The sequence below is a fragment of the Engystomops pustulosus genome, chromosome 3 (assembly GCF_040894005.1).
Source record: "Engystomops pustulosus chromosome 3, aEngPut4.maternal, whole genome shotgun sequence".
NCBI lineage: Eukaryota > Metazoa > Chordata > Amphibia > Anura > Leptodactylidae > Engystomops > Engystomops pustulosus.
The window spans coordinates 15,971,750-15,987,510 of NC_092413.1; the positions used below are offsets into that span (position 1 = coordinate 15,971,750).

Consider the following 15,761-nt stretch of genomic DNA (forward strand, 5'->3'; position numbering starts at 1 on the left):
GTCTCAATGCACTTCAGCTTTCCAATGCCTTAAATAACATCAAAAATAAATACTCCATCTGGACTCTTGAGAAGAAAATACATGCATCTCCCCCGCCGCACTATAAATTAATTTTCCAATCCACAGTCTGCAAGTCCAGAAAGATTTTATTTACTGTTGCCTGCGTCTTTTATCCATTTAGCAATTTTGTTCTGTGGGATCTGACCGCTCATGAAATAAACAACAGGTTACACAGAGATACCGGGCCTCTAACAATAGCTGTAGGAACTAAAAAAAATTATAGAATAAAAGGGGGGGGGGGAGTGCTAAAAACTAATAATACACCATAGTAATAGCATCCCCAAAAACAACAATAATAGTAAAGGTAAAAAGACGATAAAACAGTAAAAACTAAGATAAGTAACTATAATAAAGTGTAAGGGTTAAAATCGGGGAAGAGTGGTTCAACGAGTTCAGCCAAACCTTGAACAATAAAAAATTGAAATAATACACTATAGTAATAGGATTCACAAAAACAACAATAATATAAAGGTATAAAGAAGATAAAACAGTAAAAACTAAGATAAGTAACTATAATAAAGTGTAAGGGTTAAAATTAGAGATGAGTGGTCCAATGAGTTCAGCCAAACCTTGAACAATAAAAAATTGAAATAATACACTATAGTAATAGGATTCACAAAAACAACAATAATAGTAAAGGTAAAAAGACGATAAAACAGTAAAAACTAAGATAAGTAACTATAATAACGTGTAAGGGTTAAAATTGGGGAAGAGTGGTTCACCATGTTCAGCCAAACCTTGAACAATTAAAAAATTTAAATAATACACTATAGTAATAGGATTCCCAAAAACAACAATAATAGTAAAGGTAAAAAGAAGATAAAACTATAAAAACGAAGATAAGTACGGTAACTATAATAAAGTGTAAGGGTTAAAATCGGGGAAGAGTGGTTCACCGAGTTCAGCCAAACCTTGAACAATAAAAAAATTGAAATAATACACTATAGTAATAGGATTCACAAAAACAACAATAATATAAAGGTAAAAAGACGATAAAACTGTAAAAACTAAGATAAGTAACTATAATAAAGTGTAAGGGTTAAAATCGGGGAAGAGTGGTTCAACGAGTTCAGCCAAACCTTGAACAATAAAAAAAATTGAAATAATACACTATAGTAATAGGATTACCAAAAAAAACAATAATATTAAAGGTAAAAAGACGATAAAACTGTAAAAACTAAGATAAGTAACTATAATAAAGTGTAAGGGTTAAAATCGGGGAAGAGTGGTTCAACGAGTTCAGCCAGACCTTGAACAAAGGTTCAGTTCTGGTAACACCCATAATCTGTTATGGCAACGATCGCTGGTGTTGCCCCTTTAAATGCTCCTCAATGACACCACAAGGAGTGACTATCTTGCATTTAAAGGAATAACACATACAATCAGTGCCAGCCAGGGGCATAACTAGGAGAGGCAGGGCCCCATAGCAGACTTCTGAATGTGGCCCCTTTCGCCCAAAATATATGCATATTTGTATACTCACACATGTAAGTTAAAATCACACACATTTATATACTTATATACACACAGCACCATATAAACACATACAGCGTCAACATACATACATTATACACACAGCACATATACATACATACAGAATATACATTCATACATACAGTACCATATAGACACATGCAACATATACACATCACATATACCGTATTTTTCGGACTATAAGGCGCACTAAAAATCATTTGATTCTCTTAGAAATCAAAGGTGCGCCTTATAGTCCAGTGCGCCTTATAAACAAACCTTACTTACAGACAACAGCTGCCTTGAACTGTGCACAGGTCTGCCACCTGCTGGTCATTCATCCTTTAATCAGGTGCGCCTTATAGTCCGAAAAATACGGTACACACACATACAGCAAATTCCCACATAGATACAATACCATATACAGACATACAGCATATACACATACCTACAGTATATATACACACACACATACAGCATATATGCACCCAATAGTTAAAATGCCAGGGGCCCCTGACACTGCAGGCACCATAGTGGCTGTTATGGCTCCTGCCCATGATGTTACACCCCTGGTGCCAACACCGGTCATGAGTGTTACCGGTGGGGGTCGACCCGAACGCCCAGAAGCCTGAAGTTCAGGTTCAGGGACCCAAACCCCCAATGTTAAGCACAGATCCAAACACTACTGTTCAGGTTCACTCAACTCTAAAAATATATTCTATAAAACATTCATCATAATATTCATAATATTAACAACATAATATTCATCATATAGTCATAAATATTCCCATCATATTAGTTATAAATTTCACAGTATTGCAATGAATTCAAAACGATGATGAATATACATCTTCAAGGAAACAGTACAGGCAGTCCCCTGGTTACGTACAAGATAGGTTCCATAGGTTTGTTCTTAAGTTGAATTTGTATGTAAGTTGGAACTGTATATTTTATAATTGTAGCTCCAGACAAATTTTTTTTTTTTTCCCCAGTGACAATTGGAGTTTCAAAATTTTTTGCTATAATGGGACCAAGGATTATCAATAAAGCTTCATTACAGACACCTCACATCTGATCTTTGCAGTCTGGGACTATAGTAACATCCAGAGAGGTCACCAGAGGTCGTCTGTAAGTCGGGTGTCCTTAAGTAGGGGACCGCCTGTACTATAAACCATAGATTATAATCGGCGCCTGGCACAGACTTTGCCCCGGAGAACATCAGTTTTATGTTACGTCACTGATAATATGGATAATAACAATATAATAACAACCAAAATCATAGCAGCAGCTACATAAAAGAGCAGAATAAATCAGTAAAAATTATTTTTTACAAATTTTCTAAAAAAAATATAATAATATAAAAACCATAATACGTAGGATACTAAACTCCACAATTGGAAAAGGGAACAAAGTGAGGGCAGCCGCCAATCAGAAGCAGAGCTCTAGATCCTCAGGCAATTTCGGCAGGTACAAACAGCATATAAGTAATTGGATAACTTTTTGGGGTAAGTTTTTGTTCTATGACATCTTTCGATTCCTCTGGATATGTTCCCCGTTGATGAATGACCTATAAAATGCTAGATTTACCATTGACTATGACCTCTAGCACATTTTGGTTTACAGGTCTTCTAACGATTGAGTGACGGCCATAAGAGGCTTTTAATGGCGGCCATATTGGTTGTCCGCCAGCACTTACAGTTCCTTTGTTGAATATTCAAGGCTATTGACCCAGGATCTTGTTTCCTTTCAGCCCCACAAGAAATAAAGCCACCACAAGTAGAAGGAATCGATAGCACTGTCATGAAGATTACTTGGTCTGCTCCGCTCAAGCTTAATGGTCCTTCACCGCTCTACCAGCTGGAGAGGATAGAGCCATCACTGACCATACAAGACCAAACAAGCTTCATCAAAGGCGTTCGCTGTCCAGGACATGGATACGTCAGGTTTCCACCATCTTCTTTGCCTGGGAACACATATTTTACTGGTAATTTTTAGATACTTTTGTGTATAAATTGGGATGTGACCAAGATTAAGGTGGACATCTCACCAGCTTCATCAATTACAACTCTGTGTATCCTTTAATACTGTAGGAGTCAATCTACGGATTCCTCACAGTTGGAATTTTTTCTCCAGTCCCAATGGTTCCTGGGAAATCAGTGTCTTTTTGTAGGCTCTATACTGTCAGGTGGGTGGCCCCAGACTGGAGCAGATAACCTGCAGTGATTGCTCGAGAAGGGTGAGGAGTAGATGCAGCAATATCAGTAGAATGATGCAGAGGGTGAGTGGAGATGGTAAAAGATCCTTTTAAAGAGCTGCCCTTTAAAGGGGGTTTGAGGCATCCTGGGAAACCCCATGGGGCATGGGTAAAAAAAGAACATACTCTGGCACAGGTTATAGTAAATATGGCAGACTGGGGGATTATCTCCCTAGCCCACCCAACGCCTTGCCCCAGCCAACCCAACTACCTGCCCTAGCCCACCCAACATCCTTCCCTAGCCCACCCAACACCCTGAACTAGCCCACCCATCATCCTGCCCTAGCCCACCCATCATCCTGCCCTAGCCCACCCATCATCCTGCCCAACACCCTGCACCAGCTCACCCAACACCCTGCACCAGCCCACAAAACATCGGCCCTAGCCAACCCAATGCCTTGCCTTAGCCCACCCAACACACTGCACAAGCCCACCCAACATCCTTCCCTAGCCCACCCAACACCCTGAACTAGCCCACCCATCATCCTGCCCTAGCCCACCCATCATCCTGCCCTAGCCCACCCATCATCCTGCCCCAGACCACCCAACACCCTGCACCAGCTCACCCAACACCCTGCACCAGCCCACCCAACATCCGGCCCTAGCCAACCCAATGCCTTGCCTTAGCCCACCCAACACCCTGCCCCATTTACAATCCTTCATCCTGGTGGTAGATTTCCTTTAAGTCTTCTGCTTTTTGATTTATCTCTGGGCTGCTTTCCTTTAAATAAATCACGTTTTTTCCCCACTTTCAGAAATTGCGCGAAAAATTTGAATACATTTTTGGCACAAACTATACACAAACAATTGCCCACGTCTGGTGGGGACTGGAGTCTATTTGTGCAATTTTTTGCAACTTTTTTAGGCACAAATCAGTGATACAACATTCACCGACATCTGGGAGTAGGGGCAGTTCAAAGATGAATTAGGAGCAAAGCAGGCGAGCTTCAGAGAACGCACGAAAAAAATCACAAAAATGTGCAAATACATAAAAAAACGCAAAAAAGAAAATAAAAATAAACACAAAAAAGAGATGCATCTGCCCCAATGTCCTTTCATTTAAAGCATCTTCAACTTTGAAATTTATCTTTTGACCTAAAACTTTTGTGCTGTGGCGGGTGAGGAGCGGCGTGCAGGTAATGTGATGAAATATGGGGCCGGCGCGGTGGTCACGCTCGGCAGTGAATGATGCCCGTAATCGAGATTTATTATGTCTTTGGCTTGTAATTGCCTGTTATGAATCACAGTTAATCACAATCAATGCGCAGTTAATGCAGAGTTCACTTAAACATATGTATTTCCTCTACATTCCCACTGCTGGCGTATAGGTGGCGGCTGGGGCTATAGAACGATGCGGGTTTATTGTATTGTTTATATTAAATTAAAGGGATAAACTTGATAAAAAAATAATTATTAAAGGGAACCTATCATCAGATTTTGCCCCATTAAACTAGCAGCCCCCTCAGGTAGGGGATGACATGTACTTTCTAAATTTCCCTCTTTTATGTGAAATTTAACCCGTTTACCTATAAAAAAAATCTCCTCCAAAGTCGTATGCAAATTAGCTGAAAAGAGTCATTTATTGTCTGAGATGAATCAAGTTTAGTGTCACCTCAGATCCTCCTGTCTTCAGTTCTATAGCACCTAGAAGATATCACATATTACAGATATGAATCTAATGAGGCTTTTGTTCCTCTGTTTGCCAGAACTGGATGTACAGGCTGGTAAAGAAATCGTTGGGAACTGGATCTTTTTTTCTTTGCAACTCACATTTCATACTTTATGCTTTACCTGCCTATATCTCCAGTTCTGTAGATCACAGAACCACAATCCTGATGTGATGTGATATCTTTAATGAACATAGTTCTAGGTACTAGAGAGCTCAAGATATGAATGTCTGAAGTGATGCTCCCCCTTAGGTTTCTAAAAAGTGACTCATCTCAAGTTAAAAGTGACTCTTCTCAAGTTTAAAGTGACTCTTCTCAGCTCATTTTCATATCATTTTGGAGATGATTTTTCTTTTGTAGGTAAACAAGTAAAACTACTCCTGAAATAGGGAATTCTATCAAGAATATTTCAGACCCAAGAAAAAGAATTTAAACGAGTAAAAACTGGTGACCATACTTGGGATAGCGCATGTGCTCATTAATTTGGGTAACAATGGACCTTCGTCCTCATCAATCCATGGGTTTCCAACCACTGGGACCCCACTAATAAAATTATGAGCAAAAACTTGATGTGGTTGGACATCCTCTTCAAGCGATTTTCGAAAATCTGTAGTTTTTGGAAGGTATCCAGAGTCCATTACTGAACCGGGTGGCAGAATCTATGGTTACACTCACAACCACAGAAGTGTAAATATCCCTGGGGACATTGCCAGCAAGATATAAACAGTTAACACCCACAATTGGTTCCAGCACTAATCGCGGGTGTTTCTCTTTAGGGTCCGGGGTTTGGTACCTGATCCAATTGGCGTCCACTCATTACTAGTCCCCAATAATCTGGCTCTCATTCCCTATTCTGTAGGCAGGGAATACATTTAAAGGGAACCTATCATCAGAAATAGACTTAATTAACCATTGCTAGTATGTTGGGAAGCAGATTAACACTTTCCAGATCAAGTTGCTTTCATGGTCCAGCTTGGGTCCATCCCCCAGAAATCAACTTTAAAGTGAGATGTAAACTAATTGCATAAAGTCATGGAGGCGGAGAGCTCAGCATTAAAGTCAAGCTCTGGAGATCTGGTTACTGATGTCTCTGGATGTAGGACCATCAATTACAGTGAGGTGAGGAAGAGCTTGATTTCAGTGTGAAACTCTCCGCCTCCTTGACTTTATACAACCAAATTACATGTCACTTCAAAGTTGATTTTCTGGGTGATGCCACTACATTGGGCCATGAAATTGACATGATCTAAAACAGTGATGGCGAACCTTTTAGCGGCCGAGTGCCCAAACTAAATCCAAAACCCCCCTTATTTATCACGAGGTGCCAACCAAAAATTAAAGCAGTAACTTATTGCTCCCTGTTCAACAACTTCATTTTGGCCTCCTGAGGACAGCAACACAGTAGAAAGATGGAAAATGTTCATCATTTTAGCTTCTTTCCAGTGTCCCTCTGTGCACAGAGAATCGTGGGGCCAGCAGGTGGTCCTCCAAAAGATAATTCGGCCCTATCTACTCATTCAGCCCTGTCTCTCTTCCTATAGTCCCAAGTATCAAAATATGACTGAAAGCAGCGTATTTTAGGTTGCTTGGAAATGGAGGAAGTCTGGTGTGCTAGGGCGATGGCCCGGGTGCCCACAGAAAGGGCTCTGAGTGCCGCCTCTGGCACCCGTGTCATAGGTTCGCCCCCACTGATCTAGAAGGTGTTCAGCTATTGACATACTGGTAGTAGTTTATTAGGTCAATTTCTGCTGACAGGTTCCCTTTAATCATTGGAAGAAAGCATTTGAAGCTATTGTTCTGTGAGTTGCAATACCAGGCACAACCTATGGACTAAGGTGGCGCTGTTTCCCCCCCAAAAAAAAATTAAAAATGGAACCTTTGATGTAATCTTAGACAAGGCTATTAATGGGCGAGATGAATAGAGTCTGGCGAGTGTGGAGCGGGTCTTTGCTGATAGAGCGAGCATGAACCTGCTATTGATTTATTTGGAATATAAATGGTAATGCCGACAACCTGAAGACTAGACTTCTTAAAATTGCTGACCCAATTACTATTAAACCGTTTGATGACACATTAATACGTCCATTTGGACTAGTAAAATACAACCATCTCCAAGGGAGGTAAAATGGTTCAGGGTTGAAAAATGGAGACATAAGTTTATTTAAAATAATTATTGACCCGCCTTGACCCCTTCATTTCCGAGCCACTGATCATCCCCCGAGGTAAGTAATTAGATTTTTATAGCTGGAGATTATAATCAATGCCATACAGCCATCTCCATTGATTAATCCGAGGCCTTTGCTCCGTCGCTCGCTAACTATTTCAACAAAACTTGTAACTCGTCAATTACAAATACAATCAGGAGGAGAGAAGAAAGAGACGTTAAGTTATCTCCGGAAACTTGGTAATGTATGGAGCTGCTCATTAGCGATTGCATTCGTTAGTCTGATTACAATGTATATTTATGTTAAATATGTTATGGTGAAAAAATTCAAGGAGAATCGAGTTATCCTGCGTCCTCTTACGATAGCTCAAGTAGGACATCATTCACATTTGTCTCGGGATTCCATTGTTTCTGTTATATTTTTAAAATAAGGGGATCCAGTAGAGTCCAAAAGATCCCATTGACTATAACGGGCTACTCCGGTGCTGATCAATCAGAGGCAGAACCGGAATTCGGAAACTCAAAGGTGCTTTTTCTTCTCCACTCTGTGCAGATCTTCTTCTCCTGGCCTTCACTTATAGTTGCAGAAATTTGACACAGATTTCTACCTCTTCATTAGGCATATATCCACACTGCGCACCTGAAAATATCAGTCACCCACAGTATAGTGTCCCCTGGATGACATGAGTCCCACACTGTGCTCCTAAGGCCCGTTCCACACTTGCGAGTGTGATGCGATGAACTCGCATCACACTCACAACGCATGCTGCCGGGAACGCACGGCCCGAACGCTGCACCGCGGGAGTGAACTGACATGCAGAGTTCACTCCCGCGGTGCAGCGTTCGTGCCATGCTTTCCTGGCAGCATGCGTTGCGAGTGTGATGCGAGTTCATCGCATCACACTCGCAAGTGTGGAACGGGCCTAAATAATATAAACCCATCACAACATAACTGGCCACGGTATTCCCCCACATACATAAAAATACACTGTGCACTGTGCATTGAGCTTATCCACACTGTACACCAGAAAATATCATTCACTTACAGTATAGTGTCCCCTGTGTCCCACACTGTGCTCCTAAATAATATAAACCCATCACAACATAACTGGGCATGTTATTCCCCCACATACATAAAAATACACTGTGCACTGTGCATTAAGCTTATCCACACTGTACACCAGAAAATATCATTCACTTACAGTATAGTGTCCCCTGGATGATACGTGTCCCACACTGTGCTCCTAAATAATATAAACCCATCACAACATAACTGGGCATTTTATTCCCCCACATACATAAAAATACACTGTGCATTAAGCTTATCCACACTGCGCACCTTAAAATATCAGTCACCCACAGTATAGTGTCCCCTGGATGATATGAGTCCCACACTGTGCTCCTAAATAATATAAACCCATCACAACATAACTGGCCACGGTATTCCCCCACATACATAAAAATACACTGTGCACTGTGCATTAAGCTTATCCACACTGCGCACCTTAAAATATCAGTCACTTTCAGTATAGTGTCCCCTGGATGATATGTGTCCCACACTGTGCTCCTAAATAATATAAACCCATCACAACATAACTGGCCATGTTATTCCACCACATACATAAAAATACACTGCGCACTTGAAAATATCAGTCACACACAGTATAGTGTCCCCTGGATGATATGAGTCCCACACTGTGCTCCTAAATAATATAAACCCATCACAACATAACTGGCCAAGGTATTCCGCCACATACATAAAAATACACTGTGCACTGTGCATTAAGCATATATCCACACTGTGCACCTGAAAATATCAGTCACTCACAGTATAGTGTCCCCTGGAGGATATGAATCCCACACTGTGCTCCTAAATAATATAAACCCATCACAACATAACTGGGCACGTTATTCCCCCACATACATAAAAATACACTGTGCACTGTGCATTAAGCTTATCCACACTGCACACTTGAAAATATCAGTCACACACAGTATAGTGTCCCCTGGATGATATGAGTCCCACACTGTGCTCCTAAATAATATAAACCCATCACAACATAACTGGGCATTTTATTCCCCCACATACATAAAAATACAATTTGCATTAAGCTTATCCACACTGCGCACCTTAAAATATCAGTCACCCACAGTATAGTGTCCCCTGGATGATATGAGTCCCACACTGTGCTCCTAAATAATATAAACCCATCACAACATAACTGGCCACGGTATTCCCCCACATACATAAAAATACACTGTGCACTGTGCATTAAGCTTATCCACACTGCGCACCTTAAAATATCAGTCACTTTCAGTATAGTGTCCCCTGGATGATATGTGTCCCACACTGTGCTCCTAAATAATATAAACCCATCACAACATAACTGGCCATGTTATTCCACCACATACATAAAAATACACTGCGCACTTGAAAATATCAGTCACACACAGTATAGTGTCCCCTGGATGATATGAGTCCCACACTGTGCTCCTAAATAATATAAACCCATCACAACATAACTGGCCAAGGTATTCCGCCACATACATAAAAATACACTGTGCACTGTGCATTAAGCATATATCCACACTGTGCACCTGAAAATATCAGTCACTCACAGTATAGTGTCCCCTGGAGGATATGAATCCCACACTGTGCTCCTAAATAATATAAACCCATCACAACATAACTGGGCACGTTATTCCCCCACATACATAAAAATACACTGTGCACTGTGCATTAAGCTTATCCACACTGCACACTTGAAAATATCAGTCACACACAGTATAGTGTCCCCTGGATGATATGAGTCCCACACTGTGCTCCTAAATAATATAAACCCATGACAACATAACTGGCAACAGTATACCCCCACATACATAAAAATACACTGTGCACTGTGCATTAAGCTTATCCACACTGCGCACTTGAAAATATCAGTCACACACAGTATAGTGTCCCCTGGATGATACGTGTCCCACACTGCGCTCCTAAATAATATAAACCCATCACAACATAACTGGGCACGTTATTCCACCACATAGATAGAAATACACTGTGCACTTGTATATAAAAAATACACTTGACCCCTAAATATAACATAATGTTCACTATACATCCTAAATAGATAGTTTTATATAAAGTCAACATAAAATCTTTAGGGCACATGTAGCATAAGTCCGGCTGTTTTTTTTTTTTCTTGGTCGTTGTGCTGGTGCATCTTAGCGTTTTTATTTTTATTGATACACGTGGCGCTTGGTCTTTAGTAAAACAAAAGTCGTAAAAATTTACAATCAGGACTAAGCTAATTTCTACGCCTGTCCAGGGGCTGCCTTAGATTTGTGCCAAAAGATGCAACTTATTAACCCCTAGGGGACACAGCCTATTTTGGCCTTAAGGACGCGGCCCCATTCTTCAAATCTGACCTGTGTCACTATAAGTGGTTATAGTTTTGGAACGCTATGAGATATCCAGGGGATTTTGAGATTGTTTTCTCGTGACACATTGTACTTCAAATTAGTTTAAAAATTTGGATGATAACTAAATTTGGCAAAAATTTGGAAAAATTCTTTATTTTCAACGTTCTAAATTCTCTACTTTTGATGCAGATAGTCATAGCTCCCAAATACATTCATAACTTACATTTCCCAAATGTCTGCTTTATGTTGGCATGGTTTTTTAAGATTCCACATATTTTACTAGAATGTTCTGAGGCTCAGAATTTAGGTATCATTTTTCACATTTTTTGTAAAATCACCAAAACCTGTATTTAGATGGACCTGCTCAATTTCTAATTGACACTGAGAGGCCTAAATAATAGTGGGACTCATAAATTACCCCATTGTGGAAACTACACCTCTCAACGTATGAAAAACCACTTTTAAGAAGTTTGTTAACCCTTTACGTGTTTTATAGGGGTTAAAACAAAATGGAGGTGCAGTCTGCAAATTGTAATATTTTTTCACAATACACCCATTTTGGGTGGAAAATTAAACATTTACAATGGATTAAATGAATAAAGGCTCCACAAAGTTTGTTACCCAATTTCTCCCGAGTACACCGATACCCTATATGTGGTGGTAACCTGCTGTATGGGCGCACGGCCGGGCATAGAAGGGAAGGAGGCGCCATCCAGATCAGATTTGCTATGTCACATTGTACAGGCTATAATTTTTTTCTTTTTTTAATGTGGACCTATAGGGGCTTATTTCTTTTGCCACATGAGATGCACTTTTCTGGTACGTAATTTGGGGGAATCTATAGGCTAATTGGTGAGATTTTATTAACTCTTTGTTGGTGGAGGAAATGAAAATCATCACTTTTCAGGAAGATTTTTATGGGTTTTTTTTTTGGCTGTTTACCATACCATAAAAATAGTATATTATTTTTATTCTATGGGTCGCCACGATTACAAAAAGACCTCATTTATATAGATTTTTTATTTTTTTCCCATTTTTAGTGCATAAAAAGTAATTTGGCAAAAATGTTGTTACTTTTAGCATCACCGTCTTTCATATGCATAACTTTTTTATTTTTTGCCTCACAAGTCTGTTTAAGGCCTTATTTTTTGCGAGAAGGATTGTTCTTTTTAGTGGTCTTATTTTAGAGAGCATAACATTTTTTAAATCCCTTTTTAGAGCATTTTTATAGGGTATTAATTGAAAATGATCTTTTTTCTGGAGCTTTTTTTTGTTTTGTTTTTTACGGGGTTAACTTTGCGGATCTAATAACGATTCTGTTTTATTATGCAGATTGTTACGGACGCAGGGATACCAAATATGTGGGGGTTTTGTGTATTTTATTCAATTGTACTGAATAAAAACCAATTTGGAGAAAATCTTGTTCATTTTAGCATCATCATCTTTTCATATGCATAACTTTTTTATTTTTCGGCTGACAAATCTGGTTAGGGGCTTATTTTTTGCGAGAAGAGTTGTTCTTTTTAGTGGGCTTATTTTGGAGTGCATAACATTTTTTAAATTACTTTTTAGAGCATTTTTTTATAGGGTATTAATTAAAAATTATCTTTTTTTCGGAACGTTTTTGCGTTTTTTTTTCTACGGCGTGTACCGTGTGGGTCCAGTAACGATTCTGTTTTATTATACAGATTGTTACGGACGCGGCAATACCAAATATGCGGGGTTTTTTGTGTTTTTGTGTTTTTTATACTTTATTAAGTGTTTTTATGGGAAAGTGACATTTTAGGGGCTTATATTTTTATGTATTTATTTTTTATTTATTATAATGTGTAGTGTTAAGTGTTTTTGCATATTTTTACTTATACATACTTGAACTTAAACCAGTGATGCTCTGATCACTGGTTTAAGTTCAATACACTGCTCTACAATACTATTTTATTGTAGAGCAGTGTAAACTGTCTGAGCAAGCTTGCGCATGCTCAGACAGTTTACAGTCAGACCCGGAAGGGGTCTGACTGCCATGGAGACCGGGCAGCTCCGAGGCACATGCCAGTCCTCGGAGCTGCCCAGAAGTGGATCGGATCCCCCGGTAAGCGGCACAGGGGATCCGATCCACAGCGCAAACACCCTTACACGCCGCGGTCATGTTTGACCGCGGCGTGTAAGGGGTTAACACCCGCGATCGGAGCCGGCTCCGATCGCGGGTGTTAGCGCAGGCTGTCAGCTGTACTAGACAGCTGACAGCCGCTGCTTCTGGTACCGGCTCCGTTCGTGAGCCGGTGCCAGAAGCAGGACGTTATAGAACGTCCCCGTGCGCTAAGCATCTAGCCCCGGGGACGTACTATAACGTCCTGGTGCGCCTAGGGGTTAAAAAAGTTGCAACTTTCACATCTGGATTCAGGTGATAACTCCTAACAACGAGGAAATTTAAAGGGAAGCTGTCAAAAAAAAGTCACAAATGAGCCATGAAAAATGGGCAAACCTAAAGTTTGATACTTTTTTGCACCATGGACTCTAAAGTCTAAAGTTGGGTGTCTAATAGGTCTGAAACTTAGTCGACCCTCTCCACACCACTTTTAATTCAATTTTATCGGGTTTAAAGGGGTCGTAGTTACCAAATTCGGGGCATGGTTAAGTAATCCATTGACTCACTGCAGGGAGCCAACTCCTATTTTTTATATGCAACAACACATCACTAATAGGAGGAGCTGCAGCAGGAGATTATGACTCATCCTGGGAGAGAGACACAGTGGGAGACGCCATGAGGACGGTGGGAAGCTGTGTATATATGCAGATGGCAGCATGGTGAGAACAGGGAATGGCTGAAGCTCTCAAAGGAGGCAAGGACACAGGTGCATATACATGAGAGACCTGTCTAATGGAAGAGAACATTGAACAGTGGCCAAGCCCTTTAAGGCTCACGATAACTGATGGAAACAGCTGAGGTGTGAACTGTCCCTTTAAGTCAGTTTTCGCTCCAGGTCACATATCTCTGCTCTGTACTTTCCTTTTTTCATTCGGTATTTGACTAATTTTATCATCTTCTTGTCCATCTTAAAGGGGTTTATTACCAAGTGTAAACACTAGTCAGGCCGTTACACATAATACCTTCTACATGGCGGCCCGTTATATGTCACTAGTTTGCCAATTGCCCATTCTCGTACCTGTCTCCTCACCACGGGATAAAATAGAGCGCTGTAAACTTGACTTTGTTGGTCAGCGCGATGCTCCATCCCAGCGAGCGTGATGTGTGTGCGCCGGCTCGGGAGAGACGGCCATATTGATTATGTTATTCTCACTGTTACGTTTTGTCGCGGTCCTAATAATCATTAGCCATTGTGCATATTTATTACAAATAAAAAGGGATAAATGAGCCTGACACTACGCAAATAAATAAGACGGAAACGCGCTCATTGTCTGTCGCCGAACAACCGGGGGAAAAAATCTTTAAGATGTTAAAAAAAAAATTTCGGACTCTTCAATTACTCTAATTGATTGGCGAGTGCGCTCAGTCAGCCAAAAGTAGAGAGAAACTTTGTACAGAGATCATTAGTTTTTCTCCATTTAGAGATTAATCATGAGGAGCTCTGGCTCTTTAATTCTGTAATTTGTATATTTAATGGGCTGCTGCAGAATCTATGACAGTAATTAGCATTGCCTGAAAACTCATTAATACGCAACAACATGATTAATGCCGCATTAACGCAAACATGACTGAACTTATCTGGGTTATGTGCCGGAGAGATTAAACTTAGAATATCCTGTTAGTTTTACCGGTGGTGGCTATAATGGAGCCATGAAAGGGGACGGGTAAACAATGGAGTCACTTAGTCTTAGAGGGGAGGTACTATAAGGACAACCTCTTCTTAAAGGAGTTTTACATCAATCCTGGAAAATTACCTGGGAGACGAAACAGTCAAAAAATAGAAGGTCCGTTGAGCGGACCTGACATTCGTGCTTGGGGTACAGGTTCGGTTGCGCAACCCAGACATATTGCTGGATTGGAGGTTCTAATAGCCAATCTGGCAAATTGAGGCCCCGATCAACTAGCCATGGTTATGATTGGGCAGGGGGACAATCACCAATTCGGAAATATGTCCAGGCTGATATCGAACCCTCAACCTGAACATTGGGTCTGCACATCTCAACTTGTGACATAAGAGAAAGTGACGTCCTTTGGCTTAGGTCAATCAGCTGATCCTTTGACATAAAATGTAGATATAGATATTAAAACTGTTTAGTAGGTTTAGGTTCCCTAAAGAGCTGACATGCTGTTTTGCAGCTGGGGTTTAGGGTCCCAAACCTTTATCTCTGGTGGCGATCCAAAGGTGGTAGGGGTCTGGTGGCATGAATCTGTTTATGACCCCCCAAAGCAGGTGCATTGAGCATGGTGTAGTCACAGTATACAGTCACGGCCATAAGTTTTGGGAATGACACAAATATTATATTGTCACATGATCTGTGTCCCTCTGGTTTGTCAGATGTTTTATCACATACAGAAATACATGTGCAATCATATTATGAGGAGCAAAATCTTTTATTGTCAGGTAGGAGGAGTTACTGCAGCGAGTCAGTATCTGCAGTGTTGTCCCTTCTTCTTCAGGACCTCTGCAATTCTCCCTGGCAGCTCTCAATCACCTTCTGGACCAAATCCTGACTGATAGCCGTCCATTCCTGCACAATCACTGCTGCATTGTGTCACAACTTGTTGGTTTTTGTTTGT

The 15,761-nt window shown here is 40.5% G+C and overlaps 1 protein-coding gene across 5 annotated transcripts in view; it reads left to right on the forward strand.

The window, feature by feature from the left end:
- Positions 1 to 15,761, forward strand: part of USH2A (usherin) — a 493,686-nt gene that overhangs the window by 182,525 nt on the left and 295,400 nt on the right. For all 5 annotated transcript variants that reach the window (XR_011854013.1, XM_072140122.1, XM_072140124.1 and 2 more), the window contains exon 21: positions 3,284 to 3,517. Coding sequence is in view for 4 of the 5 variants with exons in the window: in XM_072140122.1 (XP_071996223.1) it covers positions 3,284 to 3,517 (234 nt within the window). In the remaining variant the exon portion in view is untranslated. The remainder of the gene's footprint in view (positions 1 to 3,283; positions 3,518 to 15,761) is intronic.